Source organism: Petromyzon marinus, chromosome 45, assembly GCF_048934315.1.
Source record: "Petromyzon marinus isolate PM22_M1 ecotype Great Lakes invasive population chromosome 45, UKy_Petmar_22M1.pri1.0, whole genome shotgun sequence".
Lineage (NCBI taxonomy): Eukaryota > Metazoa > Chordata > Hyperoartia > Petromyzontiformes > Petromyzontidae > Petromyzon > Petromyzon marinus.
The window spans coordinates 9,063,514-9,078,392 of NC_133711.1; the positions used below are offsets into that span (position 1 = coordinate 9,063,514).

The 14,879-nt window shown below is 43.1% G+C and overlaps 1 protein-coding gene across 18 annotated transcripts in view; it reads right to left on the bottom strand.

Annotated features, from left to right (window-relative positions):
* LOC116952152 (teneurin-4-like) overlaps window positions 1-14,879 on the bottom strand; it is a 430,454-nt gene that overhangs the window by 67,648 nt on the left and 347,927 nt on the right. For 14 of the 18 annotated variants that reach the window (XM_032971246.2, XM_032971251.2, XM_032971247.2 and 11 more), the window contains 3 exons: window positions 11,389-11,574; window positions 6,530-6,556; window positions 1,943-2,089 (listed from right to left, as the gene is read on the bottom strand). In XM_032971246.2, the coding sequence (XP_032827137.2) occupies window positions 1,943-2,089; window positions 6,530-6,556; window positions 11,389-11,574 (360 nt within the window). The remainder of the gene's footprint in view (window positions 1-1,942; window positions 2,090-6,529; window positions 6,557-11,388; window positions 11,575-14,879) is intronic. The other 4 variants (XM_032971254.2, XM_032971252.2, XM_032971248.2 and 1 more) reach the window with 1 other exon arrangement.

A 14,879-nucleotide genomic window follows, 5' to 3' on the forward strand; every position in this document is an offset into this window, starting at 1 on the left:
AGGTCAAATTTGTTCTTTGAAACAGAGAGGAGATCCAGCAGGTAGTCTGCGGATTTTTTTGTAAGTACATCGTGAATAAATAAGATCTGGTGCACAAGCCGTCGAACATTAAGAGATGTTAAGTTTGACCCAATGTAAAGATCACAGTGGTGAGTCCTATATTGGCAGTTCAATGTAAATCTTAAGGCCGAGTGATAGATGGAATCAAGCTTCTTCAGTACAGTGCTTGGGGCTGATTTATACACGATGTCACAGTAGTCAAGTAGAGGCAGTATGATAGCTTTGATCAATTCCAAACGGAACATTGGGGGGAAGCAGTGCTTGTGTCGATACAGAAACCATTTTTTATTTATGTCTTTTTACCAATATAATCAATGTGATCTTCAAAATTCAGTTTTGAATCCAGGATGACCCCAAGATACTTATAGATCTTGACTTGCTCTATTTGATAATTATTTAAGGAATGTAATTGGGGAAAAATAACTTCCTGCTTTAGTCCTGGTGAGAAGCAAAGCACCTTGTTTTTGGAGGTTTTCAGGACTAGTTTAAGAGCAACTAGCTGATGTTGTAGTTTGTTGAAATCACCTTGTAGCTTAGCAATCACGTTATCCGGAGAGCGGCCAGCAGTAATCAGTATCGTGTCATCTGAAAAAAGATTTACCCTGGAATGATCCAGGTCAGTGCCCAAGTCATTGACATAGAGAGAGAACAAAAGGGGGCCGAGGATGGAACCCTGTGGAACCCCTTTTGTTATCTTAACACTGTTTGACCTCCAACCATCTGTGAATACAGTTTGGGTGCGAGAAAAGAGGTAATTTTGTAACCATTTTACTGCGTTTTCGGAAAAACCGAGGCAACTTAGTTTACTAAGCAGGGTGTTGTGGTCTACTGTATCAAAAGCTTTGGATAGGTCTAGAAAGAGACATTAACAGTACTGCTTATTATCAAGGCTACTGTGAATGTGATTCAGAGAGTCTAATACAGCAGATGTGGTGCTGTATTTTTTTCGGAACCCAGATTGTTTTAGATGTTGGTGGACAGGAAACTGATAATTTGGTAGGTCAATAATTTTTCTAAAATTTTCATCAACGGGGACAAAATTGAGATAAGTCGGTAGTTATTTGGATCATCTTTAGGGCCCCCTTTGTGAAGTGGACGGACATAGGAATGTTTCCATTCTAGAGGAACTGATGCTTCTTTGATGGACAGGTTGAAAATATGGGCTATAGGTTTGTATATTAGGTGACCAACAGTTAGTAGAGCAAAGATGGGAATACTATCTGCTCCAGTAGAGGAGGACCCTTTGAGGTAGGACAGTTGTTTCAGAACATTACTTTCGTGGACTGGCTGTAAACTAAATTCGTTTGATGTTTGGACAGGGGTGTAGGAATTTGCATGAGCAGGGATGTCTCCCAATACATTATCAAAAAGATTACCAGCTTCAGAATAATGAAGGTTAAAATTGTCAACTATTTTTTTGGGATCTGAAAACTATTCCCCATTTCGGTTAAGCTCAATGGGCAGATTGTCTGTTTTGGATGCCTTTTCGATACATTTTATTGTTTTCCAGAAATTCCTGGCATTTCCATGTGATTCCAGGAGAGTGGAGGAAAAGTAGGCATTTTTTGCATGCTGTATTTTTTTGAAAATCCTGTATTCTAGCCAGTTGGCGACACATTTGGGAGGTCTTCATCCCGAAGTAGATGGATCATGGCTGATGACAATGATAATTATGAATTTAGTTTTTTAGTACATCTACGTCTGTGTACATTTAGTGCTGTATTTGTTTATTTTGCAAAGCATCAGAGAAAATGTACCTTTAAATAGCACCGCGCCACACACACATTCTTTAATGTTAATAATAAAATGATTGACATTTCATCAGACGCGTACTCGCCACAACAGACAGTGGTAAATGACCCCACGCTGTGCTCAATCTCACCTCCGTCATTGTCCTTGCCATCCTCGCAAGCGGTTTCCATGGAGACGTCGCAGCCTGCTCCGCGCCAGCCAAACTCGCACAGGCAGTGCCAGGCCGATGCCTCCAGTGCACAGCGGCCATTGCCGTTGCACAGCCCGGGGCAGCCCTCTGCGAGGAACGACACGGACACACGATGTGATATATATCCTGGCCTGTTCACCTATCGGTCAAGAGTCAGAGAGCCAGAGTGATCTCCTGCTCACATGAACATCGGGGCGGTGCTTATCCACCTCTTTTCAGGCCCTGAGCTAGTGCTAGAAATTCCACGCTCCTATGACGGGGGCGAGTCTTACCATAGAGCAACCACTGTTGACTTCCCCAGGGAGTGGTGCGAATTTTATTTACCCCCAACCAGGGTTTTAAATCCCAACCTGCTGATTGTGAGATACTCGCTCTACCACTGAGCCACCTGGCCAGTGACTTTAAGTGCCTGTAATGTTTACTCTTAGTTCGTAAGAAGATTTTCCCGATTATAAGGCACAATTTTCGCCCGTTTGTATTAAAAAAAAATCTGGCAATGTGTTTTATGATCAGGTCGGTGTTGGGTAACCAGGTTTGTACAACTTTACTGACACTGGGTCCACGTTTGTGGTGCATCTAATTCAAGGAGCATCTTATAATCCGGAGAATACGGTATTGCTGCGGAAATTTGAAATTCAGTTGACCGAGCCAGATTATGTTTTTTGGGAAATTTTTATTTTATTTAAAGTTGAAATGTATATTTGCGCAGAGATTTTAAAAATGTATTTATCCTATAACGTGGTGGCCATTCTGCTCCGATTTTGCTTTATTTTCCTTTGCTGTGTTTAGGTTTTCCTGTCCCTGTATGTCATTTCGCTGACCCAGGTCAACTCTTGCAAATGGGACTCTATCCTGTTCTCTCCCAACAAAATAAACTGAAACTAAATCAACTATAAAGCCCGCACTTCACCACTAGGGCAAGCAATGCCAGGCCTTGCACAGAAGAAACCATACATGGAGCAGACATTCAAACGTCCAAAGTAATGCATTCATAGATACCCCGGTAAAACAGGGAAGTATTTCACAAGGCTAGGTTGTGATCGCAGCTGTTACGCATGGCAACCTGAACGTACAACACATTCTACTCGCTGTATTCAAGTTCCTACTCTGTTCGCTGTCTATCTATTAAATGTTTAATCTCGATATATGCCCTCCACTGTACGGAGATACTCTGTCAATATTTCCTATGTGCACATGCACACTGTGTACAGACATAACAAGCGAGATAAGGAGACGACAATGTCTCCTTCACGTATTGGTCTCGCTACGTAAACAAAAATAATTTTGTTTGTTTGTTCACACCTACCACCCATTGGCCCCACGTCCCTCTGGGGAGTGCCTGAGTTCAGTGGCTACTTGCGGTGTAGCCGTGGCCCGTGACAGACGCTAGTCCACATCGTCGAGGACTCTGTCCCGCCAACCAAAGCTCAGCGGCGGTCTGAGAACACCGCTTCGTTCAGCAAACAGTAAAGCCGCTGGCTGGCTTCGCGCAAATGCACGCGCTAAATAAATAATGAAAAATTGTGCAGTGCTGCTGAATGCTTTCTTTTTTTGTATCGTCTGTATATCTATTTTGTTATTTATACGTATGTGTACGTGAGTCGTCATATGTTGGACGACACTAGGTTCCAAGAAGAGATGGTTGACAATTCCACATTCCTGTTGCTCGGAAAACCACGGTTCGGCCTCCGTCACGAGGGATTGCGTTGGGCGTGAACTGGCAGGGAGCCTGGAAGGACAAATAGGGAGGGCAGCCTCTTCTGCTGTGAACGGAAAGGAGCTCGGAGGTGATCCAGCTGAGAGGAGGTGCACCTCTGGTGCAATGCTTCCAATGCCACTTGCAGTGGACTGTGCATGGAACAACTCAGTGGAGGCTCCCAAAGATCAAAGGCTCCTTAATTTCTCCACCGAAGATGGGCTCCGGAGCAGGTCGGATGAGGCGCCACACATCTTGACGTCCGATTGCAGTGACAACACCAAATCCGCTCTTCGCTCCGTCACAAAAAAACGTGACATTTCCCTTTTCCCTCTCCGTTTGTGTTTTTTTTTGCTGTACTGCCAAAAACGCGACATTAAGCCAACAACTGAACCACCTTTTCAATAGGTTATTCCATAAATCATTTAAGTGAATATGCTTTATCTAATGTGCATCTCCGAGTTAGGAAGCAGAACCCGGGCGCTTAAAATTCATCCTTGAAATAGCATTGCATTGTAAGCGTAGGTCACATCTGGTAAATTATTGAGGAAATGTGTCGCAAAATGAAACTTTTTTTAACTGATGCATTTCAATTTGTGCCAATAATTTTTTTAAGTAAAATTTTTGCCTCTTGATGACCATCGCTTGTGTTGTGATGGAAACGTAGTTGTTTATTATTTTTTGTTATTTTCTTTGAACCTATCTACGTGACTTTAACGAAAGACCCAAAGAATTTGAATCTGAAATTGAGAGCGTTTTTTTATATTATATTCAGTGTAATTTCATTTTGAAATTATTTTGAACTTTAATCCTAAAGAACACCACACATGCAGTGGAATTTTAAATAATATATAAACAAATTGCAACAGTTGAACCCTTTGAAATAATGAAAAAAAATGAAATTTAATAGCAAGCCACCAGTAATATACATTACAAATTATTGACCCAATTAGCAGCTCGAAAAGTCACGATCACTGAATGTGGCACGCGCTTATCTCTGTTACACAGCTTGCGTCACAGCGAATGCTGAGCCTCAGAAGCACGAGGTGCACAGTTTGGGGGTGAAATGGCCAGCAGAGAGAGCGCACACGCGGAATATCAGCCCAATATATAATGAATGAATGTATCGTCTATGCATGTTGAACTTCTTACGTACCACACGTGGCCAGCCGTGCTAATCGGAGGTGCGGGGAGAAGGTGAACAAACTAAAAGCATAAAGCAGTTGTAAAGAAATGAGTTTTCAATTTAGACCATTTTAAAGTGCACAGCTCCAGTGGCTTCCTAATTTTGGGAGGAAGAGCGTTCCAGACGGCCGCAGAAGCGCACTTGAAAGCACGCGATGCAGTGAATCAACTTAATACAATTTTACCTCAGCTACAAAACATTTCACTGCTTTTGAGTTCGCTGTAAATATTAAACAAATTGTCATGTTTTAAAGGTGTCACCGATTGTGAGTGCAAAGTTGTGTTTGGGGGCAAAAAAATAATAATAATAGCTGACTCGCTTTCTGAGTTTACGATTTTGATTAAGTCATTACATGGAATTATGAGGCTATACGTTTGTCCCTCCGGGATGGGTGGTGCAGAGAGTTGCTACATTCCACGTGACTTTAGGTTGTTTTATTCACACTGCTTATTTGAGTCATTTGTTGACACAAGAGGAATATGCAACACTTCCACCCTCAAGACAGGCACAAACCACAGCCACTTTGCGTATTTTGATGCTGTGACTAAAAATATCACCGGATGTAAAAATCATCCTACAACACATTCACTTATCGCAAAAGAACAAATTTACCCGTTACCATGAGAAGTGAATGTTTGCGAAAGCATTACACAGCAGGTGTGCGTAGTTCTTTTGCAAATGGGAGATGAAACTACCGTGTGTGTGTGTGTGCGTATATATCTGTGTGTGGGGAGTAGTATTGTAGCAGTTAGCGCGCTGCACTAGGAAACCTGGCGACCCGGGTTCGATTCCCACTCACGGCCAACACCAGTGACGATTATTTGAACTGGTCCTGGGCCTCCACTAGGTCAATTTTGCCTCAAATAAGTACCTGGTGCGATGTGTAAACATCGCCACTGGGAGACAAAGGCAGCCAGGAGTGGTGTTGGCCACCCACCCCTCTCGTGTACCGTGCCGGCCTTCATAAGAGATCGCTAACAGCACTTGCCCCAACAGTCTGTTAAGGCTATAGGGGGGTCTTTGCCTTATATGTATGTGTGGCATTACCCTCAACATCATCGTAGGGAGGTGAATGAATGGAGATGAATCATTCCTCAGATGGGTTAGCATCGCTGGCAAGCATGTCACACATGCACATGCTTTTTGATTTAGAGGCACAATACCTTGAAATAATCCTATAGGATATCGAAACGCAGTAACACAAATTTAGGGGCTCTGCTCAACATTTTAAATCCCTGTTAGGCTGCATGGACTCTCTTTAAAATCTCCACGTTTAATGCAATTGCAAATTGTGCAAAAAGTAAAAGACAGGGGCGTTACATGTCCGCATGTACACACGTGTGTAAGGGCATCACTTATTTTCCACTGCTGGTCTCGAGGCAGTGCTCAAGATTCCAAATTTAAATGGCAGGAACCAGCATCTCTACAGGGCAACTACCTCATAATCACACTCATTGTATTGACGCCCTCAGGGAGATTATGGTCTTAGCCAATCCCCCAACAGGGATTTTAACTCAGAACATTTGTGTTTATTGAATATAACATGACATCCTATAGGATTTTGTTTTGTCTGCAAGGGAGAAAGGTAAAGAAATAAAATTAAAAACAGGGACAACCAGTAAGGAAGCGTTAGCACGAAACATACCTTCAACTATCTTATCCTGATAGTGAGCTTGGGAAAAAAAGCAAAAATTAGGGGAGAGTGCTGGGACTGTGACATCCACCACAGAGCTGAAGTGTGGAGGGACGGGGTGGTGGTGGTGATGGAGGGAGGAAATCTCTCATGCAGAGGGAGACGAGAGAAATAAAATAACACAACTGCAGGGCCTTTGTATCCTCCAACACCGTGCGTGCGTGCGTGGATAACCAAGGTCCCGCACCTCCGGCCCAGACATGCCAGGCAGCAGCTGAGTTCACAGTTTGGTATAGAGGAGATCTATGGTTGGGGTTCAGTTGAGCTCAAATGAGAAATTATTTTAGGGGATGTAGTTCCCCCCCCCCCCGACGACTACTAAACACACACACAAGAAAAAACATGCAGTTCTCAAATCAAGGTATGGGCAAGATCAAATTAGCGTCTGGAAAGAGGCATGCTTGGTGGAGCTAGAGTGTATTTTCTTTAATAAGTTTACCGTGTTTTAGATCAGCACGACTGAATCAAATAAGGACAAAAGGTGAATGGGTGGGGCGATCAGAAATGCGTCTCGGGCTGTCTTGTGTTGTGGGGTGGCTATTGTGTGCACGCATGGAGGCCCGGGGCAGGGAAAACCATATCAAATAATGGATAAATTCCAAGTATATTTTAATTATTCATTGCAGCCTTAAAAAAAAGTGTCAGTATTCATTAAGCTCTATTTGACCCGGGTTAAAAAAAAAAAAGAGGGGATAGCGATCTCCAGCAGTTCAAAGGGCACCAATAGCGAGGGCCCGACAAGTTCGCGCTACGAAAAACCGGCGGGCATCAAGAAACGCTGGAACCACCGTGTTGACGTTCATGTTTAATTGCATCAAAGAGCCAATTGACCTTTAGATCGCCATGCCTCTCCAAGTACCAATCTGAATAAAATAAAACTAATTAAGTTAAATTAGAAAGCGATAATTACAAAATATGACCTTTTCTTACATTCAACAGATGCAATTGGTTAAGAGCGTTTTTTTCTACTTAATCTGAAAGATATGATGTTTTTGTATTTTACAAAGATATTATATAAGGCTCTGCGATTGCTTTATTTGTGCCACCGCTGGCAGAAAGGGCATTGAATGAGTGGGAACTCCAGAGAATATCTGGTCTACTCCACCAAGCAGACCCAGATGTTCTAGACAGATGGAAGTACTCACACTTTAGCCCCCCCCCACTGCATGCCTTAACTGTGGTGAACCCATGAATATCATTTGGTGAACAGAGGCTGTGGGGAGGAAGAGGCAAAAAAACGTGCTCAATGTTGCAACCGGCCGCAACCAGGTGATGGAATTCAACCGGCGACCTCGTGATTTCGAGTCCAGCGTAGTAACCATTACGCAACAACAACAGCTATGTGTGGTGGATGGCATTCTATTTCAGTAAATGTCAGCAGTGGTAAGAGTGGCTTACAGGCTTCCTTAATTGCTTAACTAGGCGGCAGCCTACTGCAAGATGAACATATTTAAAACTAATAATAGAGTTTTTCCCCTTTTTCTGGCAACAAAACTGAAACCTTTTTTTTTTTTACAAAGATTCATGTCTGCATTAACCACAATACCTGCAGTCAAAATGCAAACACAAAACATACTATGATAATATATGCATTGTCCTTGAAACTGATTGGTCGGCTTTCTTTTGAGCCTCGATCCAATTGGTGCTCGACCAGATGACGCCAAAAGGCGTCATTAATGTCGTCCAAATTCATTATTTCCTAATGCATTTGTTGCATCACCATTTCACCTTAAAGCAATTATGTGCATGGGTGCTCCTATTTCTTACATGGTGGAAGAGAAGGCCAAATATATTTTTGGAGGGGCTCTCTACAGCGCCCTCTCGTGGAGGCCCTTATGCAGCCAGTAGTGTGTGAAAGCACTTGCAGGACTGCACCTGTACCATTCGGTCCAAAATCTAAAAAACGTTACCATTTTTTCTTACAATATTTTTCTTTAAATGTTACGCAGCTTTGCCAGGTTTGTTGCGGCCATTTTCTTCCTTACAAATTTTGCATGCAATGAAATAGGGTTACAAATACCTACTCTGTAACCAATAAGGGGCACTATGATCAAAACATAGTCGTTTTATATGTCTGTTGTAGGGGCCACATGATGTGCGGTATAATGAGGATGCAGTGCAGGCCCCTTGACCTTCCATTGGCAACTAAAGACAATCATTCGGTTAATTAAACTGCATCTGCACTACTCCGCATCAGCTGTCCCCCAACCCAGGGGCACGACCCAGAGGCGGGGGTCACGAGGGGTGGGTTCAGAGGTCACAGATGTCACGTGAATAACTGAGACTGGAAGCGGGCGTCGATAATGCTACTGTGCATGATTTTGATATTGGGAAATGAAAAGGTGAATCGATGGAATATTTCGCAGAGCGTGAAATCAATTTTCTCGGTGCTGGCGAGTCTCAGAATGGCCACGGACATGGGCACTGTGCTGATTGGAACTCTCAGCGAATGCGCTCTTGAAATCATATCAGCACACGTGAAGAAGTTAATATAATCCACACATTACATTACACATTCCCGACAATGCTTCCTGCCAACCGTCAGATGTCGTTGGGAAAAATAAGTTGTGAAAGGGCCGTGCATCATGTATATTATAACGTTTCGTGCGAAAATGCATTTTTTAAGTGCACCATAAAACAATAAAATATATATTTATGGAGCTGGTAACACGTGTCTATTTGAGTCACGTGTTTCTCAAAATAGTTTTAAAAAAAAACAATCACGCGGAAAAAAACTAAATGATGGAGTGTAAACACACGAGATAATGAATGTGGACCAATTAAAGTGCCTTCTTATGCTGGTTATTTTATAAACCTGAGTTGAATTCTGCTGTGAGTGTAAAGGTCAGCGGTTCTTCAGTTTCCAACCAAGTAAAATGAATTTGCCCTTTGCAAAAAAGGGCAACTTATTTTTACAAAATATAAGCAGACAATGGATTTGAATTGCCATTGACTATAACGCGTCGATATATCTCATTTCACTGATACTGTCATTGTTAGTAAGGACATCATTGATCAAAAACATGACTGCTTTGAAGAACAATATTTTTTTTAAAAATTCATTAAATGTTTTGTCCTTATTACTTTCATACTCGGCAGATGGATTGCATTGCCAGTCAATATTAAGAAGTATGTTTATTGTGTTCATGGAAACCTATCATTGCTGTAACATAATGCATTTAATTTAAGCAGAGGATGTCGATAAACGTATCATCCATTACTAAATAATAGTAACAATAAGACAGATGTTTGAGCTCGGTGGATAAAACTACACAAATAAAGATAAATATCTCCTGTATAGCCTTAATAGGCTGTGAGGACAAGTGTTACTAGTAAACACCTATTAAGGCTGGCATAGCACTCGAGGTGCGAGTGGATCAGCACCACGTCCGGCTGTCTCCGTCTCCCCCAGTGCTGATATTTATACATCACACCAGATAATATTTAAGGCCGAGTCGGCCTAGGGGAGGCCCAGGACCGCTTCAGATATTCGCCATTGATGTTAATCGTGAGCTGAAATCGAACGCGGGTCCGCCGGATTCGGAGTGCGGTGAGCTTTAACCGCTGCGCCACCATTCCCCACAGATTAAACTGCACACACTTGCATGGAGTAGTGTGAACATTTAATTGTACAAATCTCATCCCCTACTAATCCTCCACGTGGTGGCCAGGGCGTCGACGCTACCCCACCGCATCGAGGGTTTGTAGGAGTCGCAGGAGCTCACCAGCATCTCGGCTGTGATCATCTTGAGACGCTTCTATGATGTTGCTGGCGAAGATCAATCAAAAGCTCATTTTGTTTAAAATACTTAAGCATGTCAGAAATATGTTGCCAGCATTCCAACCACGCAGTTTAAACACGCTGTCAAATTATATATATTTTTTACAATGGAAGAGACCTTTTTGGACAAGTTTGTATTTCGGCTCAGCGACTGTAATGAATACGGAGCGAGGCAAAGGTACAGGATTTTCTTTTAAAGTTGGCATTTTTCACAATTGTGAGGAACATGCCAACCGCTGCTCGAGGATTTCTCTTTTAAGTTGATACGCCGCACATTGTTCATGTTGCTCGTATTGCTGGACATATTGTTCATATTGCTGGACATATTGTTCTCCGAAGTGTTTTGTGCTCAAGCCGAGTGCCGTTTGGCAGGATTCCAATGATTCGCTCAATGTTGGACGTTATGCCTAACAATGCATGTACGTGTCTATGTTGAACTTCTTTCACATTGTACGTAGCCAACCATGCTAAATCGGAGGTGTGGGGAAAGGACAACAATCTAAATACAAAAAGCAGATCAAAATAAATTCGTTTTCAATCTAAAGTTTCAATCTATGTGAGTCTGTGGGTCTCTGTGTGACTCTATAGGTCTATGCGAGCCTATGCATCTCTATGTAGGTATGTAAGTTGAACTAATTTCGCATCGTACGTAGCCAACCGTGTTAATAGGAGGTGTGGGGGGAAGGACAACAAACTAAACACAAAAAGCAGTTCTAAAGAAATTAGCTTTCAATCTAGATTTAAAAGTACACAGCTCCAGCGGCTTGCAAATATCGGAAAGGAGAGTGTTCCAGACGGTCGTGTGATGCGGTGACTGTCTTTGTCCGATGGCAAGTCAAAAGCCGCTGCTGCGAGGAGGATGAAAGTGCATCGGAGAGCTACGCAGAGTGACCGTGAAAACCTACGTGACAATAACGCCAAATATTAGCCGGTTTGCCCTGCAGACTTCCTTTTGGTTTGATCCGCGTTGGATTTGGTCTCAGGTCACATTGACGCGGGGGAGCGAGCGTGCGAGTCCGGGTGTACGTACCGATGGTGCAGTGCTCTCCGTTCCAACCCTGGCTGCACTCACACGTGCCGTCCCGGCAGATACCGTGCTCGGCACAGTTGGGATGGCAAGCGCGTTGGTCGCATGCCACGCCGCTCCAGCCCTCCTCGCAGCGGCAACTTCCCATCACGCACACGCCGTGGCTCCCACAGTCCAGGGCACACATCTCTGCAACACAGCAGCCAAAAAAGGAATTATTTTTTTTACCCCTTCATATATATTGCAATCTCCCCTTCATCCCCCACAACTTCTGTCCACCAAGCAGTTGGGTGTGATGGGGTAAAATGCGAGTGCTCCCGCCTCTTCCAAGAGGTCTGGTCAGTATGGAAGAGTAGGCCAAATAACCTTCAGGGGTGCTCTCTTGAGCTCTCTCAAGAGGAGGCCCTTCCGCCAGCGCTGGCGTGAGCAAGCAATTCCAGGGATGCACCCTTTACAGTTTCTATATTTCTCATATTTTTGGCAATTTAGTATTTTTTCACAATCATGGGACCTCCTTTGCCAGTATTAAAATTTTAGAATAGGTTTTACCCTTTCTGGCAATACAACAGGTGGTAAGATGTTAAAACACCAAACTGAAACTTTTGCAGACATGATTCTTTGCAAAAGGTTTCAGTTTGGTGTTTTAATTTGTGCTATGACCGTTCGTGGCATGAGACAAAGGGTCCAAAAGCAAATGCGACAACACCATCCCCCACGTGTTCGAGAATGACCCGCAGACGGAGATATGACAGGACCTCTGAGATCGCTTCATGTGACCTTTACCCCATCCTTTTGTCTTTGTCGTATCGTATCCACACCAATAATTGTAATTCTGAGAGCTAAATTTGTAGATGTTGTTGCTACATTCATAAAATAGCAAAATAAAACAATGTAGCCTGATGATTTTTTTCACATGCAGGCAGGTTCACTGGACTGAGGCCATCAGCTTGCAACACTTCAGAGAGTTGTGCAATTGCAGCCGGCCGCAGTTTGAATGAGAAACCCATGATCTCAGCGGCGTCAGCTCGGGGATTTGACCCCGGAGTCGCCCGGTGACCTAATTTAAAACCAATTCTTATTCAGATCTTTTCATCTTAATATTGACTTTACTTAAACACATCTTGAGGAAAGTCTTATTAATCGGCTGCAGATTAATCTCAGCGATGATCTGCTGCCTCCTGTGCTTGAGGCCTGCTATCTCACCAAACTGGCCATGGTGCGGTCAACATGAGTCTCGTGCTCTTCAACTCATTCTTGCAATGACACTCATCTGTGACTCTTGAGTTCTCACCTGGTTAAACAAAATAAACGCAGACTCTTCTACTCCATCAGCCTCTAGCCTCTGAGCATCGTGATTTCAAGTGCGTAAGGCAGCGCCACGCTTATCTAATGAAGCCCATAAACATGGCCAGGAATGATACCTCTCTTAGGGCATTTGGATTACGACTCTGCAAGTCGAGTCTATGTGTCATACTGGGGATATTAAACTTAAAGGACATTGCTCTACCATTCAGCACAATTTAAAATTAAATATATTTCCCGTAACATTGATAATAAAATAGTGCAATAGAACAGCAGTAGAGTATAATCATACGTGCGTCATGTGGCCAATAAAACTAAAAATGAACGTTCAATATCGTTATAAATTAACGGGAAGAACCAAAAAATCACAACGGGTCACCCAAATTGCGGTGATACTAAACGGTTAAATCGGTAATCAAAACACGAACAGTCACATGCAGAACTGACTACTGCACTGAATAACCAAGTGCGTAGAAAATGCCACTGCAATTAGTAGCTTGACAGAATTTCCATCGTAATTCAGCAACATTGGCTCAATTATGAGAGCAGGTCTGTGTCGACACAGTCCCCAAAAACTGCCCGAGCCAGAACACGGGGCACAGGTCTGATCGGTTCTCCCTCACTCCCAAATGCCGGATAAATGGATCATACACTGCATATCAACTCAGGGCTGGGGATTACGTGTGTTCACGAGTCGCTCCGAGACCTGCCCTCTTCGTTTGTGTATCGATTGCCTTCGCCCTGTTGACCACAGCATAGGTGCTGGGCGATGACCTGTTTTTTTTGTTGTATACAGCGTGATCAATTCAGTAGCGGGAGAGAGAGGCCACGGTCCTTGATTGTGATCAGAAACAATTCCACATCGATTTTAATTAATTCCATGCGATTATGGGCCGATTCCAATTAAAAGAACCACGCGCATATCAAAGGTGTACATGTTAGAAAAAAATACACCCCTGACCCACGATCATCAATTACCGCTGTCAGGAGCCACCCAGGAATCTATTAGAATAGCTCCGTTCGGAATAGATTAGCAATTAATTGTAAGTGGAATCGTGAAAATTTGCCGGCCTCCAGGAGAGTGTTTGTGTTGTGAGATGGGGTGGGCACCGGAAGGATGGGGCCACGCAGAGGTGAATCCATGGCTGTGATTTTACAAGCGCGACAGGAAGCAGGCGCAAGGCTTTGCGTTCGCCCCACACCACAACTGTGTACCATTGCGTGACACATTCACACTATAAATTGTTCAGTTAACCACGGACAGGTTCGTATGAATGACAGTGGGATAGTATTAAACCTACCGCACCATGCCTAATGTAATAGCGAAAGTGCATTGTGTGCAGGCTCGGTCCAAGCCGTTCACACAGCAAGAGCTGAGCAGTTGAATGCGCTGGCCAATGTACCACGAAAATGGGTTAGTGTTCAAGTGCAAATCCTTATACTTAACTTACTCCATCCCTCCTTCCTAATAACACAAAAATAATTTGCACGTGTCTCTTTCCCCACCATTCCTGCTAAGCACCAAATATTCAACCCACGATAGTCTGTCCGCCGTTACGTACCGGCACCCAGTAAGTCTCTGCCAAGATTTCATCCTGCTTTGCTATTAAATCCCATCGTTACATTTTCCCAGAATGGTATAATTCCCAACTCTACGAATTCCAAAAATGAAAGGTTGATGGATTTCATTTTGTTTTTAAAAGGAGACAGAAGCAACTTTTTTGTTTATGCAATACACTTTCTGCAAGAGAAAGACAAAAGTTATTTGCTACCAATGACGCAAACATTGTCACAACCTGTTCAAGTTTAATTTGATATAACCATGTGAGAATTGAAAAGACCAGGTTGAGTCTCATTTGGAAAAAAATGACCTGGGGCATTAGCCTGCCAGGACACAGCAATGATTTCCATGTATAATCCCTATTGAGTAATTAGCGGTGTCATTTTTTCGAATTTGGCTAAATTTTCAGCACACAACGGCCTAATCTAGCGAATGACGTCAGGCGATATTTGACGTCCACTGTGAACCAAACGGCATGTATTATTATGGCGTAGTAATAGTATTAACTCGCTGGCACACGTGCGATTTTGGCAAATAACAAGAGATACAAGCAGAGATGAATAGATATTACAGGGTCAAAGCACCCACTTTCAATGCCCTCCTAAAAGCAGAATAAATACATAAATAATAA